Raw genomic sequence first — 27,855 nt, 5'->3', positions numbered from 1 at the left:
GATTCTCAGATGCAGATCATATGTTAAAGATGAGATGATGTCAGAAAATAATAAGATGCTTTTACGCACTCGCCATTTAGCTGCTCATTATCTTATGACGTCAATAGAATATATGGCAGGCCGTTGACGTCCGCTGCGAGAGACAACAGTCTGTGAGATGGGAGAGCAGGATTTCGCCGATAATGACTGGGAAACTTCACAAAAATGTTCGGTTTTTCGATCGACAATGGATTCATATAGGTTTGTTCTACATTTCAACTTTTTTTCTTTGCGAATGATACTGCGTAAGGCTGAATTGAAATAACAATTGTATTGAAAATAATTACTGCAGTCCCGCCTATATACATTAGATGTAGGGTAGTTGAGCGTCAATCATCAGATCATATTTTCTTGATTTGCATAAAGCATTGTTGAAAAATACACATCAGTATTATGTGTTTTCTGTTATCATATTTTTTTGTTGATTCAACTAATTTTCAGTTCCTGCCATTCATCTGTTATTAGAATAAAAGCATGGCTCGCCCAAAATGAAATCATGGAAAATTTGGCTTAAAAATGATTGCAAAAAAATTATAAATCATATTCCTGTTCGTTACGTCTCTTGTCAAGTTATTGATATTGGATATTTGTCAGTTATAAATTTGTTAAAAGTGATAGAATTTATCACATTGAAATTAGACCAAACAATAGTTGATTTCATCTATAAAATAAAAAAACATGACTCATGTACTGTGTCACTCACACAACATGCGAGGTTAGTAATACTAACCTCGCACAACGCATGTGGTTTCATAGTGGACTTTGACGTTTTCATTCATCACACGAATGTGAGGGAATGAAAAACGCCAAACGTTTCAGTATTTCTCCACTATCGTATTATTATTTTAATGATTTAAGTTTGTTTTAAAAATGAATTGGAAATTGTTTATAAAAGTGTTTTTATCGCTTACCTCCAAGTCTCAACCAGGATACTCCGTTCGATCCGTCCTTAATACTGCGGTGGAAAGTACGCAAACAACAAGCGAAAAGCAATTTTTCGTATCGAACATTCTCAATTCAAGTCGTCAGCGCATAATAGGAAATTGTACCAAAAATCAACAGGTTGCATCTCATGTATATACTTATTGGTAAAGTACGCCATCTTTTGACAAGATGATGATGAAAGTGGATTGAACGAGCAAGAAAATAATGCTGATCGCCTAGAATGCAGCTAGCTTGCAAGACCGTAAACAAAGGTACGGTAGGCACTTAAGAACCAAGTTTGAAAGGACACTCGTAAAATTACGTCACTGTCGCGATGAATATTCATTAGATCGTGGTCGTGCGTGTTCAATACAAACTCTCTGCATGCATGCACTCAGTGTGTATTGAACACGCACGACCACGATCTAATGAATATTCATCGGCGAGAGTGACATAATTTTACGAGTATCCTTTCAAACTTGGTTCTTAAGTGCCTACCGGCTTGGTGAATAATATCCCGCGCCCTCTTTAGGCAAAAATTGATATCCACGCTGAGCAGAAGTTATCTACGTGAAGATCACGAAAAATGCTCTTATTTTATTAAAAAAACAGCAAAGAGAATTCAACGAACGATCCATATGGTTCGGTAAGTGTTATAGAACAAGTAGAATTCTTAGCTTTGATGTAAAGTCATAGTTATTTTAGTAAAAAGGGTGTGAAAGATTCGCGTGCACCAGGTGCATATGAATCCTTCACACATGAGACGATTTGAAACTTATCATGACTGGTACTGTGTCTGGCAGATCTAATTAGATTGCGGCTGAATGTTTTTTGGCCATGCTGTAATAAAGAAAAGTTTCTGGCAGAAAAGAGACTTTAATTCTTTAAATAGTGACTTTTAAGGTTTGCACACAACTCACAAGTTCACTACATTTCATTTTACATTATGATGGTATGGATATTTTTATAAATATTTTAATTATGAATCTCATCATTTTGATTGTGTTCCTTTCCATAATCCATTGCAGTTACAGACTGACACATGATCTGAGTCTGGACAGCTTTCAAAGTGAGGATATATTCAGTTACGAGAAATCAGCAAGGTCCCCTACTGGCTCAGTATTCAGTAACGACTCATTCACATTATACAGTAAGTTCACCCCCTTTGTACATGTACCGTCTGTTTCATATTTAAAGCATCTATCATCTTTTATAGGACAAGTAATAGGAACTGAGCGTAGAGGATATTCCGATCTTTATTAGACTGCATTTTATACAAAGTAAATTGGAGTCATGATGGGATGAATTCCACTTGGTTATTATTGTTATTAGCTGTTGTATCATTTGTCGTAGATACACCAAGGCGGATAGGTTCGACGTCCAGCTCAAAAGATGGCTCTCAAACAGAGAAGGTCCGGGAGGACATGATCGAGCTAGAGCTCTCTGAGGGAAGGAGACCGTACCATCCTGATGACGACCCCGGAGACGAGGCAAAGAAACTCCTCACTATACTGGACGATGAGAGGATGGGGAGGAAGAATGAGAAGGGGACGGGAGAGAGTAAAGATAGGGAGAAAGGAAGGGGATCGCCAAGTAAAGCAAAGGAAAGTTCTCGGAGAAGAAGAGCAAGTTCCAAGGTATGAAACTCATAACTGATGATGACTGATGATGATATTTCTATTTCTTAAACTTGTTAACGTTTCTTTTTCAAATACACTCGTCATATACAGTTATACCTGTTGATAGTTGATGATAGTGGCTGCTATTCGATTAAATGTAAAGTATGATGATTAGTAATCCACTTTTATGAAGCTCTCGATACATTGAAACATTTTTATTAAGTGCTTTATAAATTTACATGTTATTATCCTACTTATCAGATTTTTGCTTGCCCAAGCACAATCTCCACCTCCTGGGAAGTATTACAGCATTTTTGATTCCTACACCAATATGGGTGGAGATTCCATAGAGCTCTAAATTGGGATAGTGTCCCTAGGTAATTTTCAGATACATGTATATAATCATAAATCCTATTCATTTGATGCTTGCTTGCCTGTACACATTCCCCACTCCCTGGGGAGTATTACAATAATTCAGGTCAGTCCATTTATTAAGCTAACATGGATGGACATTGTGTAGAGATTCTTGTTATATTATCTCAGTCATCAGATTCTTGCTTACCTCCACATCCACTCTCCCTGGGGAGTATTATAGTGATTAAAGACTACATGTACTGTAGTCACTCCAAGTGCTAAGCAAGCTTGGATTGAGGTTTTTATGAATGACATTTTCCTTTCTTACACACAATATCCACTCCATATCCACTCCCTGGGGAATATTATAGTAATTCAAGTCTAGTCACTCCAAGTTGCCATTTTCCTAGCTTACACACAATATCCACTCCCTGGGTAATATAGTAATTCAAGTCTAGTCACTCCAAGTTGCCATTTTCATAGCTTACACACAATATCCACTCCCTGGGTAATATAGTAATTCAAGTCTAGTCACTCCAAGTTGCCATTTTCATAGCTTACACACAATATACACTCCCTGGGGGTTATATGTAATTCAAGTCTAGTCACTCCAAGTGCTAAGCAAGCATGGATTCAGATTTTTACGAATGACATTTTCATTGCCTACTCACAATATCCACTCCCTGGGGAGTATTGTTGTAATTAAAGTCTAGTCCCTCCAAGTGCTAAGCGAGCATGGATTTAGGTTTTTAAGAATGACATTTTCCTTACCTACTCACAATATCCACTCCCTGGGAAGTATTGCATCAAGTGAATGGTAGATGAATGAATCTCTAAAAAGCTATCGTTTTTTTCTCTTACTCGGGCAGGAAAACGAACACAGTTCAGGTCAACGGTCAGGTGAACGAAGAAGAAAATCAAGAAGAAAAGCACGCAAGCTGCCACAGATGCCAACTCAAGTTCCAGGTAAGTCTTGTAAATCATCTGACTTTTCTTTATTTCAAGAGGCACTGGCATAAATTTGGGCTACCATATTTGATTTATACATATTTGTGTAAGTTATTGATACATTTGCAAGTATGGATGGTTCAAGTATCAAAGCATTGGTCGGGTAATTAAGCGGCTTGCACTATTATGTAGAGTGTTACTTATGTTGTATTAAAGGGCCCAGCCACTGACAAATCATAGGGAAATTGAATCAATATGAAATTTGCAAAAGGCCAATTGATTTGCGTAATATAATCCGTCCGTCATGAGTGCCTGTCAGACTTATGCAATATAAGTTTGGACAGCACAAATTTGACCGAACACGTGATTGTTATTTACTTCACATCATCGCAGTACCAGTTTCCAACAATCCCAATTCCTAGACTCATAGCAGGTCTCTTGATTGCTAAACCAAAATAAATAACCTCTGTGAAGTTACATATTTCAAAGTGAAAATGCACAGTTTACTTCTGATCTACTAACTATTGCTCTCCTATAGACCTCCCAGACTTGCTGGCGTCTATTACTGTACATAACACCCCCAGGCATGCAGCTGAGTGAAAGACTTGAGTTCCTTCTCTGTTCTGAGATTAGTCTTGATTCCCCCATGATTTGTCAATGAAAGGCCACATTGAAATTGATATTGATATTACACAACACACTTGAGTCATCAATAACTAATGTTTATATGACACCACAAAGTTTTAAAGTATCATTATGTGGAATGACATCTTGGGTTGTTGTTGGTGATGCAAAGTGAAGTTTACTAAGTTTTAATTATAAAGCAAATCATTGTATTGATATTGATAGTACATAGCTGAATTTTAAATGGTTAGTATATAGAGAAAAATATTTGTTTGACTTTAGTGAGATGTGTATTGATATCACACAAGAGTGGAGCGTCGTGGCCCAGTGGGTTAGTCTTTGGACTTTGAAACAGAGGGTCGTGGGTTCAAATCCCTGCCATGGCGTAATTTCCTTCAGCAAGGAATTCATCCACAGTGTGCTGCACGCGGCTCAGGAGAGAGAGGTAAATGGGTACCAGCAGGAAGTGATTTCTTAAAAAGCTCTGTGCACTTGAATAGGTAGCCTAGCTTAGCCGGGTAATAATGATAGCAGGGCCCGCTGGGAGAACAATTTTCGGAACTGAAGTGGTTACCCTGGGTAGATATACCATTATTGTCATGAATGCTATTATAATAAGTCTTATAAATTGTTATAAGGAAAATCATCGATTTGATTTTAATGTTGTCGTTACACTGAGGTTTTACACATATGAAACGGTATCAATATCACACAGCTAACCTCCAAGCCGAATTACTTGCCGCCGAACAGAGGCCTCTTGCCTCACCAACTGACGATTCTCAGTCGCCAACGGACAACTGTCAGCCCCAGTCATCGCCCTCACCGGTGACATCACCAGACACACCAGGAAAAGGTAATCTATGCATTTCATAAAATATGCACCCTTAAAGGTCAAGTCCACCCCAGAAAAATGTTGATTTGAATAATAGAGAAAAAACCAAACTAGCACAACACTGAAAATTTCATCAAAATTTGATGTAAAATAAGAAAGTTATGACATATTAAAGTTTCGCTTATTTTTCACAAAATAATTATATGCACAATTTAGTCACATTGCAAATGAGAGAATCGATGATGTCCCTCACTCACTATTTCTTTTGTTTTCTATTGTTTTAATTATAATATTTCAATTTTTACAGATTTGATAATAAGGACCAACTCTACTGAAACATAAAATGTTAAACAATGGTAATTTCACATGTAGAGGCACGACTTATTTCACGATTGATGAAATAAGTTTGTTTCACTGGACAATGAGGAGAAAATTAGAATATTTCATATTTCATATAATAAAATACAAAAGAAATAGTGAGTGAGTGATGTCATCAGTTCCTTCATTTGCATACCAACCAGGATGTAAATAGAACTATCTGTGAAATAAAGCGAAACTTAAAAATAACTTTCTTATTTTTCGTCTGATTTTGATGAAATTTTCAGTGTTGTGCTTGTTGGATTTTTCTCTTTTTATTCAAATCCACATTTTGTTGTGGTGGACTTGTCCTTTAAAGGTAAGAGAATGTAGTTGCAGCAAACAATTATTTCAGGAGACAGTCTTTGAAAATCAAGGTTAATTGTCACCCTGTTATCAAAGATCTAGGTCTTGTACATTTCCAAAAACTTATCGAAAATCCATATTTTATTGTTTGAAAGAAATCTTCCGAAAATTTGTTTCGCCCATTTGATCGTGGACCTGGCAGGGTAGCAGCACCTCCCATCTTTTTAATGTCTTTTGGTTTGAACTCCCCACCTTCTGGTTCGGAGATAGACGCTCTACCAACTGAGCCAAAACACCGGTAAAAAAAATGAAATCTTCGTTGAAAACTGCAAACACATGCGATCACTAACAAAGAAAAGCATATGTTGAACAGTGTGTTAATGTTGCTTGGTAATATACCTAACATTTGATGAAGTAATGTGTTATTTTGCTCATTACTCAGCAATTACACATTTTCTTCCAGGGCCATTTGTCACATATACAGTACATGTAACATTTGGGTAGTTATTTTATTTATTGGATTCTAATCTTTTTGAACTCATTTTGAGATTGTTACCAAAGCTGGCATTTCTCTAAGCAATACAATTGCACAAATATCCAATTGCAGCAAATTGCCAATAGCATCTCGGTGCAATTGCATCGCTGGCCAGCGCATTGCAACAGCTCTGCATTTCCATGGCTCCTCCTTTACTAAAGACATATGCTGTCTGTGCTGCAGCAGGAAAGCAAATTAGTTGCGATATCATCGTGTTGGACAAATCTGATTGTCTAAAATTTAAAAAAGGTAGAAAAATAGCAGGAAATTTTGACATGTTGAATGTCTGAGATGTGGTCTGATTCTTCAGCATTAGATAAGTAATTTTACTTTTGTTATCCCCTCACTGCATTATAATATGCTTACTTTATACACTTTGATTTTGATTGTGGAAATTCAATAAATTCAATTCAATTCAATTCTTTGTATCTGGTCACAGTTGCCGTGCATTGCAGGTTGGCGCACACTCTGCGATTTTGTTGCAGTCGGCCAAAACACTTTATAAATCCAGCTAATTAATAATAATAATAATGAGACTTGTAAAGCGCCAAATTCACTCTGTAGAGTGCTCAAGGCGCATAAAGAGCTAAGAGTTAAATAGCAAAGTTTTTAGAAGATTTTTGAAAGTTTCGACAGAGGTACATTTTTTTTATGTCTTCAGGAAGGCTATTCCACAAAGTGGGGCATGCAACAGCAAATGATCTTTGCCCCCAAGTTTTTGAAACATTTGGAATGATAAGGAAGCCAGAGGTGGATGAGCGCAAAGATCTGCCTGGTCTGTAGTGATTGGTAAATGAAAGACTGTATTGTGGTGCTGATCCACGAATACTATGAAAGGCAAGCAACAAAATCTTAAAGATAATCCGGTTTTTGATAGGGAGCCAGTGCAGCGAATACAAGATGGGGGTGATATGTGAGCGTTTACTTTAGGGTCATTCCATAAAGGTCGGACGTACATTCGGACACATTTAAGAGCTGTATCTCCTTTAATTTGATAGCAGTGTTTTATTTATTTTAGTATATCATAACATGTGACCTAGGTTATCATTACACCATGACAGGACCAGGCTGCAATATGAAGAATAGAAAATATGGGCAAAAATGTGAGGGGTCGGACGTACATCAGACGAAAGCAGGTTTTATGCTTTTAGATTTCATGTCAAAATCTCTGTGATTTTTGTGTTGCAGGTACTAAAATTCTAATATGAGCTGTTAGCTAAAGGATGAATCTTACAAGAAATGAAGCAAAGAAATTGATAGGCATTGCCTTGCTTTAGTTACAGGCTGATCTATTTGGGGTCGGACGTACACTTTGAAGGGGTCGGACGTACATTGTGCAAAATATTTGCACACTGTACGTCCGACCCCCTTTGAAGATCAGTTACACAAAACATAGACATTCTAAACTGGATTTTTTTAATATACATACTGTTTGGTTAGTTGTCTTTCACATAAGACGGAATTAACAAATGAATCTGATGCTGGTGAAGAGTTATGCTTGATTAAAGTTGACATGCATTCAGACAGTGTACGTCCGACCCCCATACTGATTTTCTTACAGTCAAGCAAAATGCACCTCATATCTATTACAAATGAGTCAGTGGGTTTAAACTGTTTCCATTTTGATATCTACATTTTTAGATCACATCAATAATGAAACAACTTAACTATTCACACAATGCAGGATACTGTTAAACTTCAAGTAAAATGTATTTTTTTTAATGGTTTGCAAAAGACATGACAAAGAATTTCTTCAACATTAAAAAAAACTTGTTCTGTTACAAACTTTGTTTTTACAAGGTGGGTTACGAACCATGAGTCTTCCCTGATGTTGCAATAAAAAAAACATGCAATATGACCTTTTGACCCCTAGATGACCTTTGATCTCTCCATCCCCAAGAACACGTAATTATTCCCACTGATCGTTTTGTTCCAAGTTTGGGCAAAATTAATGCAGAAATATGTCATTTGACATTTCTACACCTAGATGACATTCGACCTCTCCATCCTCTTTAACAAATATGTGGTACTACCCACTGATAATTTGTTCCAAGTTCGAATACATTTGAATACAATACACATAAAAAAACTACCAGTATCAACAGTTAACTTTTGACCCCTAGAAAGCTTGAACAATTGACCTTGAATAACAAAATGAGCAAAAGTGACTTTTTGACCCTAAATAACCTTAGAAATTATCATCTTAAAACAAAAATATTGTATTACCCTCTGATTTTGTATTTCAAGTTTGAACAATATTGATGCAAACAAAAAAATTGATTTAAACAAAATCTGTCAGAAAATGACTAAATGGCCTCCTATCTTTTGACCTTTTGACCCCTAGATGACCTTTGACCTCATCAACACACACATGGTATCAACCAAGGATCATTTGTACCAAGTTTGAATAAGGTTGATGCAGAAATAAAGAAATGAGAACAAGTCAAAATTAAATGAATAACCCTTCACATTTTCTTAACTTACACCCCTATAGGCAAAAGTAGAATAGTCTAGACATCCATGTATCATTATAGCAAATGGGCAGATCTATTTCTCATAGAGGGGCAATTGCTGTACCTGAGATTGAGGGGAAGGGGCAATTTCTACTTTTATATGGAACTTCTTTGTTTATTAAATTTCTCATGTATTTGTAGGTTTTTGATTTTTATTTTCTTTTATAATTTTCTGCAGGCTATTATTCAGTCATAATTACCACTAAATTCATTAAGTTACATGTATGTGATAATTTGAGATAAAGGCAGGCAGTTTCCATTGAATAGATATTGAGTAGATATTGAAAATCTACATGTTGTCAAAAATGTGAGGTATTCTTTGTGAAATTTGTCTCAAAACTTGTGCAAGACTTCAAAGAAAAAACCAATAAAACTATACAGCGATATCAAGGTGTGTTAAAGAACTATCATGCAAAATGTTAAAGATGGAAGGTGAATTTTGCCCCCAGTATTTGTTGGGTTAAGAAATACAAAAAATGTCATTTTAAACTAGATTGAAATTGAAATTTGTATTCAATTTTGAAAGATTGATATGAGTAAAAGATGTTATGATATTAAACTTTTGCAAAAAACATCTGAGCAGTGAAAGATAACTTCATAAAAAAAAGTTTCAAAGGGGTCGGACGTACAGGGGGTCGGACGTACAAAAAAGTTGTACGTCCGACCCCCACTTAACTTGAAATCCCAGACTAGTGGTGAGCTACCTTCTGGTGTATATATTAAACAAACCAAGCTTGCTTTGCATCTGACTTTGGGAAAATTTATCTGCTTTTGTTTTGCTTGTAAGAAAAAAAGTGTATGTGAAAAGGGGTCGGACGTACATTTGAAAGTGCCTGCTTTTAATATATTCGGTTTAAGAAAGTTAAGAAAAATAGAAAAAACCTAACTTATTTTTTAGAAACCTGACATAATAACAACTTGGACAACATCCAACTTTAATTATTTCAAAGCTTATAAAAGGTTTAAAATTTGTTGCAAACTTGACCTTTGAAAGTAAGTAAAATTCTGTTTTGTTGCTATGGTGATTTCAATGCCTTGTCAAAATGAAACGATACATTGTTTGAAATTATTTCTTTCAGATTTATACATTTCAGTTTCTTAGCTTTCATGTGATACCTAATTTGTTTTGTTTGTAGGATTTTGAAATTTTGACCAAAAGGTTTACTATTTTATGGAACTGCCCTTTACAAAGTGACAATGCGAGCGGCTGCATTCTGAAGCTTATGTAACTGAGCCTGCGGTAAATTAAACAAAAGGGCATTACAAAATCAAGGCGGGAGGGATTCAAGGCATGTACTATCTTTTCGGTCGCAGACTTAGATAAATATTTCCGGATAAATCCTAGATTGCGAAGATGATACCTAACTGATTTCATTATGATTATAATTATTTATGAGAGGGATGTTCAATGTAACGATTTTGATGAAAATAAAGTATGGACTGACATGTACCTTCATATATCTATGCTTTACAGTACCACAGGCCTCATCTCAGCCCTCTCGGCCAAGCCAACTAACCCTCCCAGCCGCCACCCTCTCCCACACCTCTGCCCCCGTCCCGGACCCTGTCCTTCCCCAGAGGAGGTGCCACGCCCGATTGTAGAATCCATCTCGCCCCACTTCACCCCCTTCCTTTCCAACACCAACCTCCTCCTACAAGAGGACTCCAGTCCGGAGAGCCTCCGGAAGAAGAAGACGTTCTCGATCAAACGGGCTGCGCCTCAGTTCCGGAGACCACCGCCTCCAAAGGATAACGACCCTTCAGGTGAAATATCAGTGCTAAAGATTACCGAGTGAAAACAGTTGCAGTAAACACAAATTTTACAAGAAAATTTTTAATTTATAATCAAGATTGATTGTCACTATAACATTATGGGTCTAGATCTGGCACAGTTGCATAAACTAAAATTTTTGAAATCATGAAATATAAGCTGATATCTGATCACACTGTACTCTAAACCACCAACACAGGTAAGCACACGTGGGACAGTGTATTATTTTTGCTTGGATAAATACCCGACATTTGACTTTTAATAAACCCATGCTTATTTGATTTCTCAGCAATTGCACAATTTTATCCAGAATCCTTTGGCTCTTTTTTTATTCATATATACAAACAATGAAATGGTCATTTTATTGGGTGCTGTGCAAACTCATTTTAGAATCATTACCACAACTGGCATTTATCTTAAAAGGGAAATGAAACCTTTGGAACAAGTAGGCTTGTTTCGAAACAGGAAAATCAAAGAATAAGAACAAAGAAAGTTAGAGAAAAATCTGACAAATAATGAGAAAGTTATGAGCATTTGAATATTGCAATCACTAATGCTATGGAGATCATCCTATTGGTAATGCGACAAGGATGTGTGATGTCACATGTGAACAACTTTCCCTTTGATGGACTATAAAATACCCTCAAAATGTCTCTTTTTGCTTTTTCTTATGGTGATACAAACTCTTTATCCATGATGTATTCTTTAAAAATCTGTATTACATGCCCTCCTTTAGAAAGAACACATGATCTACTGATACATGTACATGTAGATGTGATAAAAGAGGCAATTTAAGTGAAATTTATACTATAGTAATGGGGAAAGTTGTTCACAAGTGACATCGCACATCTTTGTCGCATTGCCAATTTGAGGATCTCCATAGCATTAGTGATTGCAATATTTAAATGCTCATAACTTTCTCATTATTTGTCTGATTTTTCTCAAACTTTCGTTGATCTATTTCTTTGATTTTTCTGTTGTCACACAAGCTATCTTGTTCCAAAGGTTTCATCCTCCTTTAATCTTTATATTATCGTCATTCCAGATGATGAACAACCGTGCTTCCAGCCCGTAACCTTGGTGATCGACGGAGAACTCAAGGTGCAATCCCACAAGGCCCTCTATCGCTTCTTCCCTCGCCACGACGACGAGATACTCCTGGACAAGGACGACCCGGTCTATGTAGAGGTCAAAGGGGATGACCTCTGGTATGAGGGTATCAACCTGAGGACCGGAGACGAGGGCTGTTTCCCAAGCAAATATGTGAGAGAGTATACTATGGAAGTCGATGGTCAGCCGGGTAAGTAGAATCTTATTCATGAGTTCGGAGCCTGACCAGGGCCCTGTCTGACAAAGAGTTGCGATTGATCTGATCAATATCAAGTACATGGAAATCTCTCAACGTCATAATATTTTCTACAGGAAATTTGCATAATGTCCTTTGTTAACAAAGAGAAGCACACTGCACTGAATTTTAAAGGTAAAGATCAATGTATGAATATACATCACGTCTTGAAAATGTTTTGAACAAAGATGTATTTTCGATGTTGATATTGCTGGCTTTCTATATTTGTGGTTGATCAGTTCAATCGCAATTGTTTGTAAGCCGGGGGCTATATGGAGGAGTGAAAACAGATTGATTTATTCTTTTTTTCCCCCATTTATGTCATCAAATTGTTGCCATTTTGAGGAGTGAAAACAGATTCATATAAATCTTATGTTTGATTTATTTCATCATGCAGGCGCACCAATGAAGAGTGGTTGATCAGATCAATCGCAACTGTTTGTATGCCGGGGTTATTTGGAGGAGTGAAAACAGATTGATTTATTCTTTTTTCCCCATTTATGTCATCAAATTGTTGCCATTTTGAGGAGTGAAAACAGATTCATATAAATCTTATGTTTGATTTATTTCATCATGCAGGCGCACCAATGAAGAGTGGTTGATCAGATCAATCGCAACTGTTTGTAAGCCGGGGGCTATTTGGAGGAGTGAAAACAGATTGATTTATTTTTTTTTCCCCATTTATGTCATCAAATTGTTGCCATTTTGAGGAGTGAAAACAGATTCATATAAATCTTATGTTTGATTTATTTCATCATGCAGGCGCACCAATGAAGAGTGGTTGATCAGATCAATCGCAACTGTTTGTAAGCGGGGTTATTTGGAGGAGTGAAAACAGATTGATTTATTCTTTTTTTCCCCATTTATATCATCAAATTGTTGCCATTTTGAGGAGTGAAAACAGATTCATATAAATCTTATGTTTGATTTATTTCATCATGCAGGCGCACCAATGAAGAGTGGTTGATCAGATCAATCGCAACTGTTTGTAAGCCGGGGGCTATTTGGAGGAGTGAAAACAGATTGATTTATTCTTTTTTCCCCCCATTTATATCATCAAATTGTTGCCATTTTGAGGAGTGAAAACAGATTCATATAAATCTTATGTTTGATTTATTTCATCATGCAGGCGCACCAATGAAGAGTGGTTGATCAGATCAATCGCAACTGTTTGTAAGCGGGGTTATTTGGAGGAGTGAAAACAGATTGATTTATTCTTTTTTTCCCCATTTATATCATCAAATTATTGCCATTTTGAGGAGTGAAAACAGATTCATATAAATCTTATGTTTGATTTATTTCATCATGCAGGCACACCAATGAAGAGTGGTTGATCAGATCAATGGCAACTGTTTGTATGCCGGGGTTATTTGGAGGAGTGAAAACAGATTGATTTATTCTTTTTTTCCCATTTATATCATCAAATTGTTGCCATTTTGAGGAGTGAAAACAGATTCATATAAATCTTATGTTTTATTTATTTCATCATGCAGGTGCACCAATGAAGAGTGGTTGATCAGATCGATCGCAACTGTTTGTAAGCCGGGGTTATTTGGAGGAGTGAAAACAGATTGATTTATTCTTTTTTTCCCCATTTATATCATCAAATTGTTGCCATTTTGAGGAGTGAAAACAGATTCATATAAATCTTATGTTTGATTTATTTCGTCATGCAGGCACACCAATGAAGAGTGGTTGATCAGATCAATCGCAACTGTTTGTAAGCCGGGGGCTATTTGGAGGAGTGAAGACAGATTGATTTATTCTTTTTTTCCCCATTTATATCATCAAATTGTTGCCATCTTGAGGAGTGAAAACAGATTCATATAAATCTTATGTTTGATTTATTTCATCATGCAGGCACACCAATGAAGAGTGGTTGATCAGATCGATCGCAACTGTTTGTAAGCCGGGGTTATTTGGAGGAGTGAAAACAGATTGATTTATTCTTTTTTTCCCCATTTATATCATCAAATTATTGCCATTTTGAGGAGTGAAAACAGATTCATATCAATCTTATGTTTGATTTATTTCATCATGCAGGTGCACCAATGAAGAGTGGTTGATCAGATCGATCGCAACTGTTTGTAAGCTGGGGGCTATTTGGAGGAGTGAAAACAGATTGATTTATTCTTTTTTTCCCCATTTATATCATCAAATTGTTGCCATTTTGAGGAGTGAAAACAGATTCATATAAATCTTATGTTTGATTTATTTCATCATGCAGGCGCACCAATGAAGAGTGGTTGATCAGATCAATGGCAACTGTTCGTATGCCGGGGTTATTTGGAGGAGTGAAAACAGATTGATTTATTCTTTTTTTCCCCATTTATATCATCAAATTGTTGCCATTTTGAGGAGTGAAAACAGATTCATATAAATCTTATGTTTGATTTATTTCATCATGCAAGCGCACCAATGAAGAGTGGTTGATCAGATCAATCGCAACTGTTTGTATGCCGGGGGCTATTTGGAGGAGTGAAAACAGATTGATTTATTCTTTTTTTCCCCATTTATATCATCAAATTGTTGCCATTTTGAGGAGTGAAAACAGATTCATATAAATCTTATGTTTGATTTATTTCATCATGCAGGCGCACCAATGAAGAGTGGTTGATCAGATCAATCGCAACTGTTTGTAAGCCGGGGTTATTTGGAGGAGTGAAAACAGATTGATTTATTCTTTTTTTCCCCATTTATATCATCGAATTATTGCCATTTTGAGGAGTGAAAACAGATTCATATAAATCTTATGTTTTATTTATTTCATCATGCAGGTGCACCAATGAATAGTGGTTGATCAGATCAATGGCAACTGTTTGTAAGCCGGGGGTTATTTGGAGGAGTGAGAACAGATTGATTTATTCTTTTTTTCCCCATTTATGTCATCAAATTGTTGCCATTTTGAGGAGTGAAAACAGATTCATATAAATGTTATGTTTGATTTATTTCATCATGCAGGCGCACCAATGAAGAGTGGTTGATCAGATCAATCGCAACTGTTTGTATGCCGGGGTTATTTGGAGGAGTGAAAACAGATTGATTTATTCTTTTTTTCCCCATTTATGTCATCAAATTGTTGCCATTTTGAGGAGTGAAAACAGATTCATATAAATCTTATGTTTGATTTATTTCATCATGCAGGCGCACCAATGAAGAGTGGTTGATCAGATCAATCGCAACTGTTTGTATGCCGGGGTTATTTGGAGGAGTGAAAACAGATTGATTTATTCTTTTTTTCCCCATTTATATCATCAAATTGTTGCCATTTTGAGGAGTGAAAACAGATTCATATAAATCTTATGTTTTATTTATTTCATCATGCAGGTGCACCAATGAAGAGTGGTTGATCAGATCGATCGCAACTGTTTGTAAGCCGGGGTTATTTGGAGGAGTGAAAACAGATTGATTTATTCTTTTTTTCCCCATTTATGTCATCAAATTGTTGCCATTTTGAGGAGTGAAAACAGATTCATATAAATCTTATGTTTGATTTATTTCATCATGCAGGCGCACCAATGAAGAGTGGTTGATCAGATCAATCGCAACTGTTTGTATGCCGGGGGCAATTTTGGAGGAGTGAAGACAGATTGATTTATTCTTTTTTTCCCCATTTATATCATCAAATTGTTGCCATCTTGAGGAGTGAAAACAGATTCATATAAATCTTATGTTTGATTTATTTCATCATGCAGGCGCACCAATGAAGAGTGGTTGATCAGATCAATCGCAACTGTTTGTATGCCGGGGTTATTTGGAGGAGTGAAAACAGATTGATTTATTCTTTTTTTCCCCATTTATATCATCAAATTGTTGCCATTTTGAGGAGTGAAAACAGATTCATATAAATCTTATGTTTGATTTATTTCATCATGCAGGCACACCAATGAAGAGTGGTTGATCAGATCAATTGCAACTGTTTGTAAGCCGGGGCTATTTGGAGGAGTGAAAACAGATTGATTTATTCTTTTTTTCCCCATTTATGTCATCAAATTGTTGCCATTTTGAGGAGTGAAAACAGATTCATATAAATCTTATGTTTGATTTATTTCATCATGCAGGCGCACCAATGAAGAGTGGTTGATCAGATCAATCGCAACTGTTTGTATGCGGGGTTATTTGGAGGAGTGAAAACAGATTGATTTATTCTTTTTTTCCCCATTTATATCATCAAATTGTTGCCATTTTGAGGAGTGAAAACAGATTCATATAAATCTTATGTTTGATTTATTTCATCATGCAGGCGCACCAATGAAGAGTGGTTGATCAGATCAATCGCAACTGTTTGTAAGCCGGGGTTATTTGGAGGAGTGAAAACAGATTGATTTATTCTTTTTTTCCCCATTTATGTCATCAAATTGTTGCCATTTTGAGGAGTGAAAACAGATTCATATAAATCTTATGTTTGATTTATTTCATCATGCAGGCGCACCAATGAAGAGTGGTTGATCAGATCAATCGCAACTGTTTGTAAGCCGGGGGCTATTTGGAGGAGTGAAAACAGATTGATTTATTCTTTTTTTCCCCATTTATGTCATCAAATTGTTGCCATTTTGAGGAGTGAAAACAGATTCATATAAATCTTATGTTTGATTTATTTCATCATGCAGGCGCACCAATGAAGAGTGGTTGATCAGATCAATCGCAACTGTTTGTAAGCCGGGGTTATTTGGAGGAGTGAAAACAGATTGATTTATTCTTTTTTCCCCATTTATATCATCAAATTATTGCCATTTTGAGGAGTGAAAACAGATTCATATAAATCTTATGTTTGATTTATTTCATCATGCAGGCGCACCAATGAAGAGTGGTTGATCAGATCAATCGCAACTGTTTGTATGCCGGGGGTTATTTGGAGGAGTGAAAACAGATTGATTTATTCTTTTTTTCCCCATTTATATCATCAAATTGTTGCCATTTTGAGGAGTGAAAACAGATTCATATAAATCTTATGTTTTATTTATTTCATCATGCAGGTGCACCAATGAAGAGTGGTTGATCAGATCGATCGCAACTGTTTGTAAGCCGGGGTTATTTGGAGGAGTGAAAACAGATTGATTTATTCTTTTTTTCCCCATTTATATCATCAAATTGTTGCCATTTTGAGGAGTGAAAACAGATTCATATAAATCTTATGTTTGATTTATTTCATCATGCAGGCGCACCAATGAAGAGTGGTTGATCAGATCAATCGCAACTGTTTGTAAGCGGGGGCTATTTGGAGGAGTGAAGACAGATTGATTTATTCTTTTTTTCCCCATTTATATCATCAAATTGTTGCCATCTTGAGGAGTGAAAACAGATTCATATAAATCTTATGTTTGATTTATTTCATCATGCAGGCGCACCAATGAAGAGTGGTTGATCAGATCAATCGCAACTGTTTGTAAGCCGGGGGCTATTTGGAGGAGTGAAAACAGATTGATTTATTCTTTTTTTCCCCATTTATGTCATCAAATTGTTGCCATTTTGAGGAGTGAAAACAGATTCATATAAATCTTATGTTTGATTTATTTCATCATGCAGGCGCACCAATGAAGAGTGGTTGATCAGATCAATCGCAACTGTTTGTAAGCCGGGGTTATTTGGAGGAGTGAAAACAGATTGATTTATTCTTTTTTTCCCCATTTATGTCATCAAATTATTGCCATTTTGAGGAGTGAAAACAGATTCATATAAATCTTATGTTTGATTTATTTCATCATGCAGGCGCACCAATGAAGAGTGGTTGATCAGATCAATCGCAACTGTTTGTATGCCGGGGGTTATTTGGAGGAGTGAAAACAGATTGATTTATTCTTTTTTTCCCCATTTATATCATCAAATTGTTGCCATTTTGAGGAGTGAAAACAGATTCATATAAATCTTATGTTTGATTTATTTCATCATGCAGGTGCACCAATGAAGAGTGGTTGATCAGATCGATCGCAACTGTTTGTATGCCGGGGTATTTTGGAGGAGTGAAAACAGATTGATTTATTCTTTTTTTCCCCATTTATGTCATCAAATTGTTGCCATTTTGAGGAGTGAAAACAGATTCATATAAATCTTATGTTTGATTTATTTCATCATGCAGGCGCACCAATGAAGAGTGGTTGATCAGATCAATCGCAACTGTTTGTAAGCCGGGGGCTATTTGGAGGAGTGAAAACAGATTGATTTATTCTTTTTTTCCCCATTTATATCATCAAATTGTTGCCATCTTGAGGAGTGAAAACAGATTCATATAAATCTTATGTTTGATTTATTTCATCATGCAGGCACACCAATGAAGAGTGGTTGATCAGATCGATCGCAACTGTTTGTAAGCCGGGGTTATTTGGAGGAGTGAAAACAGATTGATTTATTCTTTTTTTCCCCATTTATATCATCAAATTATTGCCATTTTGAGGAGTGAAAACAGATTCATATAAATCTTATGTTTGATTTATTTCATCATGCAGGTGCACCAATGAAGAGTGGTTGATCAGATCGATCGCAACTGTTTGTAAGCTGGGGGCTATTTGGAGGAGTGAAAACAGATTGATTTATTCTTTTTTTCCCCATTTATATCATCAAATTGTTGCCATTTTGAGGAGTGAAAACAGATTCATATAAATCTTATGTTTGATTTATTTCATCATGCAGGCACACCAATGAAGAGTGGTTGATCAGATCAATGGCAACTGTTCGTATGCCGGGGTTATTTGGAGGAGTGAAAACAGATTGATTTATTCTTTTTTTCCCCATTTATATCATCAAATTGTTGCCATTTTGAGGAGTGAAAACAGATTCATATAAATCTTATGTTTTATTTATTTCATCATGCAAGTGCACCAATGAAGAGTGGTTGATCAGATCGATCGCAACTGTTTGTAAGCCGGGGTTATTTGGAGGAGTGAAAACAGATTGATTTATTCTATTTTTCCCCATTTATATCATCAAATTGTTGCCATTTTGAGGAGTGAAAACAGATTCATATAAATCTTATGTTTGATTTATTTCATCATGCAGGCACACCAATGAAGAGTGGTTGATCAGATCGATCGCAACTGTTTGTAAGCCGGGGTTATTTGGAGGAGTGAAAACAGATTGATTTATTCTTTTTTTCCCCATTTATATCATCAAATTGTTGCCATTTTGAGGAGTGAAAACAGATTCATATAAATCTTATGTTTGATTTATTTCATCATGCAGGTACACCAATGAAGAGTGGTTGATCAGATCAATTGCAACTGTTTGTATGCCGGGGGCTATTTGGAGGAGTGAAAACAGATTGATTTATTCTTTTTTTCCCCATTTATATCATCAAATTGTTGCCATTTTGAGGAGTGAAAACAGATTCATATAAATCTTATGTTTGATTTATTTCATCATGCAGGCGCACCAATGAAGAGTGGTTGATCAGATCAATCGCAACTGTTTGTAAGCCGGGGTTATTTGGAGGAGTGAAAACAGATTGATTTATTCTTTTTTTCCCCATTTATATCATCAAATTGTTGCCATTATGAGGAGTGAAAACAGATTCATATAAATCTTATGTTTGATTTATTTCATCATGCAGGCGCACCAATGAAGAGTGGTTGATCAGATCAATCGCAACTGTTTGTAAGCCGGGGGCTATTTGGAGGAGTGAAAACAGATTGATTTATTCTTTTTTTCCCCATTTATGTCATCAAATTGTTGCCATTTTGAGGAGTGAAAACAGATTCATATAAATCTTGTGTTTGATTTATTTCATCATGCAGGCACACCAATGAAGAGTGGTTGATCAGATCGATCGCAACTGTTTGTAAGCCGGGGTTATTTGGAGGAGTGAAAACAGATTGATTTATTCTTTTTTTCCCCATTTATATCATCAAATTATTGCCATTTTGAGGAGTGAAAACAGATTCATATAAATCTTATGTTTGATTTATTTCATCATGCAGGCACACCAATGAAGAGTGGTTGATCAGATCAATGGCAACTGTTTGTATGCCGGGGTTATTTCGAGGAGTGAAAACAGATTGATTTATTCTTTTTTTCCCCATTTATATCATCAAATTGTTGCCATTTTGAGGAGTGAAAACAGATTCATATAAATCTTATGTTTTATTTATTTCATCATGCAGGTGCACCAATGAAGAGTGGTTGATCAGATCGATCGCAACTGTTTGTAAGCGGGGTTATTTGGAGGAGTGAAAACAGATTGATTTATTCTTTTTTTCCCCATTTATATCATCAAATTGTTGCCATTTTGAGGAGTGAAAACAGATTCATATAAATCTTATGTTTGATTTATTTCGTCATGCAGGCACACCAATGAAGAGTGGTTGATCAGATCGATCGCAACTGTTTGTAAGCCGGGGTTATTTGGAGGAGTGAAAACAGATTGATTTATTCTTTTTTTCCCCATTTATATCATCAAATTATTGCCATTTTGAGGAGTGAAAACAGATTCATATAAATCTTATGTTTTATTTATTTCATCATGCAGGTGCACCAATGAAGAGTGGTTGATCAGATTGATCGCAACTGTTTGTAAGCTGGGGGCTATTTGGAGGAGTGAAAACAGATTGATTTATTCTTTTTTTCCCCATTTATATCATCAAATTGTTGCCATTTTGAGGAGTGAAAACAGATTCATATAAATCTTATGTTTGATTTATTTCATCATGCAGGCACACCAATGAAGAGTGGTTGATCAGATCAATGGCAACTGTTCGTATGCCGGGGTTATTTGGAGGAGTGAAAACAGATTGATTTATTCTTTTTTTCCCCATTTATATCATCAAATTGTTGCCATTTTGAGGAGTGAAAACAGATTCATATAAATCTTATGTTTGATTTATTTCATCATGCAGGCACACCAATGAAGAGTGGTTGATCAGATCAATGGCAACTGTTCGTATGCCGGGGGTTATTTGGAGGAGTGAAAACAGATTGATTTATTCTTTTTTTCCCCATTTATATCATCAAATTGTTGCCATTTTGAGGAGTGAAAACAGATTCATATAAATCTTATGTTTTATTTATTTCATCATGCAAGTGCACCAATGAAGAGTGGTTGATCAGATCGATCGCAACTGTTTGTAAGCCGGGGTTATTTGGAGGAGTGAAAACAGATTGATTTATTCTTTTTTTCCCCATTTATATCATCAAATTATTGCCATTTTGAGGAGTGAAAACAGATTCATATAAATCTTATGTTTGATTTATTTCATCATGCAGGCGCACCAATGAAGAGTGGTTGATCAGATCAATCGCAACTGTTTGTAAGCCGGGGGCTATTTGGAGGAGTGAAAACAGATTGATTTATTCTTTTTTTCCCCATTTATATCATCAAATTGTTGCCATTTTGAGGAGTGAAAACAGATTCATATAAATCTTATGTTTGATTTATTTCATCATGCAGGCGCACCAATGAAGAGTGGTTGATCAGATCAATGGCAACTGTTCGTATGCCGGGGGTTATTTGGAGGAGTGAAAACAGATTGATTTATTCTTTTTTTCCCCATTTATATCATCAAATTGTTGCCATTTTGAGGAGTGAAAACAGATTCATATAAATCTTATGTTTTATTTATTTCATCATGCAAGTGCACCAATGAAGAGTGGTTGATCAGATCGATCGCAACTGTTTGTAAGCCGGGGTTATTTGGAGGAGTGAAAACAGATTGATTTATTCTATTTTTCCCCATTTATATCATCAAATTGTTGCCATTTTGAGGAGTGAAAACAGATTCATATAAATCTTATGTTTGATTTATTTCATCATGCAGGCACACCAATGAAGAGTGGTTGATCAGATCGATCGCAACTGTTTGTAAGCCGGGGTTATTTGGAGGAGTGAAAACAGATTGATTTATTCTTTTTTTCCCCATTTATATCATCAAATTGTTGCCATTTTGAGGAGTGAAAACAGATTCATATCAATCTTATGTTTGATTTATTTCATCATGCAGGCGCACCAATGAAGAGTGGTTGATCAGATCAATCGCAACTGTTTGTAAGCCGGGGGCTATTTGGAGGAGTGAAAACAGATTGATTTATTCTTTTTTTCCCCATTTATGTCATCAAATTGTTGCCATTTTGAGGAGTGAAAACAGATTCATATAAATCTTATGTTTGATTTATTTCATCATGCAGGCGCACCAATGAAGAGTGGTTGATCAGATCAATCGCAACTGTTTGTAAGCCGGGGTTATTTGGAGGAGTGAAAACAGATTGATTTATTCTTTTTTTCCCCATTTATGTCATCAAATTGTTGCCATTTTGAGGAGTGAAAACAGATTCATATAAATCTTATGTTTGATTTATTTCATCATGCAGGCGCACCAATGAAGAGTGGTTGATCAGATCAATCGCAACTGTTTGTAAGCCGGGGGCTATTTGGAGGAGTGAAAACAGATTGATTTATTCTTTTTTTCCCCATTTATGTCATCAAATTGTTGCCATTTTGAGGAGTGAAAACAGATTCATATAAATCTTGTGTTTGATTTATTTCATCATGCAGGCACACCAATGAAGAGTGGTTGATCAGATCGATCGCAACTGTTTGTAAGCCGGGGTTATTTGGAGGAGTGAAAACAGATTGATTTATTCTTTTTTTCCCCATTTATATCATCAAATTATTGCCATTTTGAGGAGTGAAAACAGATTCATATAAATCTTATGTTTTATTTATTTCATCATGCAGGTGCACCAATGAAGAGTGGTTGATCAGATTGATCGCAACTGTTTGTAAGCTGGGGGCTATTTGGAGGAGTGAAAACAGATTGATTTATTCTTTTTTTCCCCATTTATATCATCAAATTGTTGCCATTTTGAGGAGTGAAAACAGATTCATATAAATCTTATGTTTGATTTATTTCATCATGCAGGCACACCAATGAAGAGTGGTTGATCAGATCAATGGCAACTGTTCGTATGCCGGGGTTATTTGGAGGAGTGAAAACAGATTGATTTATTCTTTTTTTCCCCATTTATATCATCAAATTGTTGCCATTTTGAGGAGTGAAAACAGATTCATATAAATCTTATGTTTTATTTATTTCATCATGCAAGTGCACCAATGAAGAGTGGTTGATCAGATCGATCGCAACTGTTTGTAAGCCGGGGTTATTTGGAGGAGTGAAAACAGATTGATTTATTCTTTTTTCCCCATTTATATCATCAAATTATTGCCATTTTGAGGAGTGAAAACAGATTCATATAAATCTTATGTTTGATTTATTTCATCATGCAGGTGCACCAATGAAGAGTGGTTGATCAGATCGATCGCAACTGTTTGTAAGCTGGGGGCTATTTGGAGGAGTGAAAACAGATTGATTTATTCTTTTTTTCCCCATTTATATCATCAAATTGTTGCCATTTTGAGGAGTGAAAACAGATTCATATAAATCTTATGTTTTATTTATTTCATCATGCAGGTGCACCAATGAAGAGTGGTTGATCAGATCGATCGCAACTGTTTGTAAGCTGGGGGCTATTTGGAGGAGTGAAAACAGATTGATTTATTCTTTTTTTCCCCATTTATGTCATCAAATTGTTGCCATTTTGAGGAGTGAAAACAGATTCATATAAATCTTATGTTTGATTTATTTCATCATGCAGGCGCACCAATGAAGAGTGGTTGATCAGATCAATCGCAACTGTTTGTATGCCGGGGTTATTTGGAGGAGTGAAAACAGATTGATTTATTCTTTTTTTCCCCATTTATATCATCAAATTGTTGCCATTTTGAGGAGTGAAAACAGATTCATATAAATCTTATGTTTGATTTATTTCATCATGCAGGCGCACCAATGAAGAGTGGTTGATCAGATCAATCGCAACTGTTTGTATGCCGGGGGTTATTTGGAGGAGTGAAAACAGATTGATTTATTCTTTTTTCCCCCATTTATGTCATCAAATTGTTGCCATTTTGAGGAGTGAAAACAGATTCATATAAATCTTATGTTTGATTTATTTCATCATGCAGGCGCACCAATCAAGAGGGTTCATATAAGCAGATTCCGACTGCAATTCCTTGGTTCAGTAGAAACGCCCTTTCACAGAGGCAATGAAGTTTTATGCAGGGCTATGCAGAAGGTCGTTATGGCCCGGAGGATGACCCCTGACCTTCGACCCCCGACAAAGTGCATTCTAGAAATCAGCGACAACGGGGTCAGAATGATTGACCAGTCGAAATCTCCGAAACCGGAGGAGGTACGTCGTAGATTTTTGTTTGAGGGAAAGTTAACTCTTAACAAGTGCAAAATGCAAATAGACCATTTCGAATACATGAATAATCACGACATCATAGTTGGTGCTTAATTCATTAAATGTTAAACCACCATAGTACCAATGACCTTTTTCTGATCATACGCAGAGTGGAACTACAAATGAGCAAAGAAAAAAAAATCACCATGATATTGTCAGCATATACAGCAAATAATTTTACGATCCATTTATTCCTTTTTACAGCGAAAGGATTCGGTGAGGAAGAAGGTGGAGAAATTCCTGAGCGGGAAACCAAAAGGACACAACTACTACTTTTCCCTCAAGAATATATCATACTGTGGCTTCCATCCGCAAAGCTCAAAGTGAGTCTATTTCACAAAGGAGGGCGATCGATCCAATCAGTCGCAACTATGGAAAACAAATGGCACCACCATTTTAGAATGTACACGCTCATCGGAATCAAACTGTTCCGTGCGTGCGCTCTCTCTTCCCCAGCATTGCCTCACTGGAGCCTTACCGATAGCTCACTGCTTGCTTAATGACGGTGAATCGCGATCTTGCCTGAAAAAGAAAAATCTAGCTGAAGGATCACGATTACACCCCAAAGGCTCTACAAGCATTACCGTTTACTGTACCGATATGCCAAAACATTTGATCGGTTGTGTATTTCACAAGCAGTGCGCATGTTGTGATGATGTAACAATCAACAGACCGAACTCGCACCACACGAGCATGTTTTGCATCGTAATTCATAAATTTCATATGAAAAAAAAAAAATTTTAGGTGTCATATACATGTTGACCAAACCATTCACCAGTGTACCTATCAGATCTTCTGGGGGTAAAGAGATCATGTAGACCCGGTCTTCGTTCAGGGAATGTTCACCAGCTCCAACAAGTTAGAGTGAAAAGGTCTTGGGGTGACAGATCTTTTTCCGTTGCTGGTCCCCGTTTGTGGAATTCAATCCCATCGGACATTAAGTTGTGCCAGTCAAGAGAGCTATTCCACAAAAAATTAAAGACTTTCCTCATGAGGGAAGCATTTCCTTAACTGTTGTGAGATAAGCCCGAATTGTTATTTTGACTACCAACTTTAACTGATTTTGTATTTTTCTTGTCAGTTTGTTAATTTTTTTTTTTTTGGTATTTATTTATTTCATTTCTGTTTTATATAAGTTAATTGTGCGCCTTGAGTGTCATCGACAGATATGTGCGCTATACAAATCTTTAATTATTATTATTATTAAACCAAATAATGAATGTTTTTTCATTCGTGCAATGGACAGAATACTTCATTCGGCGAAAGATGAAATAATGATCCATTCAACTTGGCTACGCCTCGTTGAATGGATCATTTCATCTTTCACCTCATGAAGTATTCTGTCCATTGCACTCTTAAACATTCATTTTTTGTATACCACGTTTCTGGCAAGCAGGGGGCTACATTCTCAGATCGTCTTAACAGTAACATCATCATGGCTACATGAATCTGGGGAGCATTCCATGAAAAAAAAGGTGTACATAAGCGCTTTTACTCTTTGCACACTGAATTAATTTTGGGGGTATAATAATGACGATTTTTCCATGTTAACTTCTTTAATTCAATATTTTTATATTGCACCATTGATAAATATTATTTTGATGTTTAATTGTTAATCAAAAACTATTGCCTTTTATAAGCTTCTCTAATTTGAAGTTAGAGGAGAAAACTAATTAGTATGATTGTTGAGTTGAATTGTACGAATGTGGAAGATTGCAACATCAGCACGAAAAGGGTTAATACTTCATAGGTTCTAAGCACCACAAACTAGTCCTTACTCTGTCTAAATTGGCAAAACAATAAGAAAAAATCATCGTTTACAAATGCACCTTTTTGTTAAAATTTTGCCATTATGATACATTTTATCTTATGTTTTTATCCATACTTAACTTTTCTGTGTAAGATGATTAGAAGAAAGTTATTTTTTTTAATTTTGACTTATTTTCTCTCCTTCAAGAATTGTATTTGTATGTTTTTTCTATAATTCTGGAAATGTTTATATCATTTTTTCAATCAGATACTTTGGATTCATCACCAAACATCCCAACGATAGACGATTCGCTTGCCACGTATTCATAACAGAAAACGCACAGAGTGGACAACCGCTCGCGGAAGCCATGGGGTAAGTAGTTCTTAAGTTATCTCTTATTTAGGATGGTGTTCCTTAAGGCCACCGCACACCTTACGACCCGACTGGTTGGCGACTGAGTGAGGGGAGATGTGACGTCACAGCGCTTGTCAGCTTCGCAGTCGCAGACCGGTCAGAGACAAGTCGCAAGGAAAATCGGAAGGATTTGACATGTCGAATCCTTATGACTGGATCGCAAGCTCAATCCAACTTCCAGCCAATCAGACAGCAAGTTGTACGACGCGTATATGATAAACAACGTGCATACGCAGTAGTAAGCGCATTTTCTCAGTTGTTATGGCAAAAAGCAAAAAGCGCATGCGTGAGTCGCAGACAGCGTAGTAGTCGGATCGCAAGGTGTGCGGTGTCGAGGCATATGACTGCCTTGCGACTCATCTCCCCTCACTCAGTCGCAAGCCAGTCGGCGACCAGTCGTGTCGTAAGGTGTGCGGTGGCCTTTAAATTCATTACAGACATTGCAAATGATGCATGTCTTGCTTGCCATGTTATTGCCATTTAATGTTCATTATTGTTCACAACTCCAAATTATTTTAATTACAGCAATAGCCACAAAAGAGAGAGTGAGAGAGAAAGAGAGAGAAATATGTTTTGATTCTGAATGAAGTTAAACAAAAGTCTATTGCTCAACCATACTATATTTATGTTTTTTTGTCTGTTTTATTCACAGTGCTGCTTTTAAACGGTTCTATGCTGAATTCCTAGACTACACCAATCCTACAGAAGACATCTATCTAGAATGATGATAGGCACTCTTAGATCTTACCGTTCCTAGCATAGACATCACCAAGTTACAGACTGTAGTTGGGCTGCTTCCAGTGCTGTACACCAAGTTCCTAGACTACACAAGTTCCAAAGAATACCATTCCAAGGGCTGCTTGCAGTGCTGCATTAAAAAAAGGCAGTTCTAGTCGTAGACCAGACCATCCTTGCAGGTGACACCAGGCTTTGCTGAGTTCCAGGCTAGGCTGCTTCCAGTTCAGTTCTAGCTCTATTTCCTAGACCAACCAGTCCTGCAGTAGACATCTATCCTATCGTAGTATTCACATATTTCCACAGCAATGTGCTATTACCACAGCCTTGCAGTAGTAATGTAAGTACAGTGTGTATTCTGAAATACTGTGGTCAACAATTCTGCGCTGTGTTTTACTGAGATTCATACCATATAGGAATTTAATTATACTTTTCTTATAGAGCATGTGACATGGTATCAGAAGTTTTTAAGCGCTCTAGAATAAATGCAGTATTTATCTCACCTGGCGGGTGTTTCATAAAGCTGTTCGTAAGTTAAGAGCGACTTTAAGAACGACTGGTGAT

The 27,855-nt window shown here is 36.4% G+C and overlaps 1 protein-coding gene across 1 annotated transcript; it reads left to right on the top strand.

Moving 5' to 3' along the window:
• Nucleotides 1-83: 83 nt before the first annotated feature.
• On the top strand, nucleotides 84-27,855 carry LOC121405987 (C-Jun-amino-terminal kinase-interacting protein 1-like). Its single transcript, XM_041596983.1, is given in 12 exon segments — nucleotides 84-240; nucleotides 1,992-2,113; nucleotides 2,317-2,600; nucleotides 3,806-3,902; nucleotides 5,224-5,361; nucleotides 10,526-10,624; nucleotides 10,627-10,815; nucleotides 11,868-12,122; nucleotides 24,112-24,338; nucleotides 24,597-24,715; nucleotides 26,410-26,514; nucleotides 27,209-27,855. Coding segments are annotated over 12 exon segments (1,791 nt in total). The 5' UTR covers nucleotides 84-157; the 3' UTR covers nucleotides 27,282-27,855.

This window comes from Lytechinus variegatus, chromosome 19, assembly GCF_018143015.1.
Source record: "Lytechinus variegatus isolate NC3 chromosome 19, Lvar_3.0, whole genome shotgun sequence".
NCBI lineage: Eukaryota > Metazoa > Echinodermata > Echinoidea > Temnopleuroida > Toxopneustidae > Lytechinus > Lytechinus variegatus.
The sequence above is the reverse complement of the archived record's forward strand: the minus strand, read 5'-3'. Positions and strand labels throughout refer to the sequence as shown.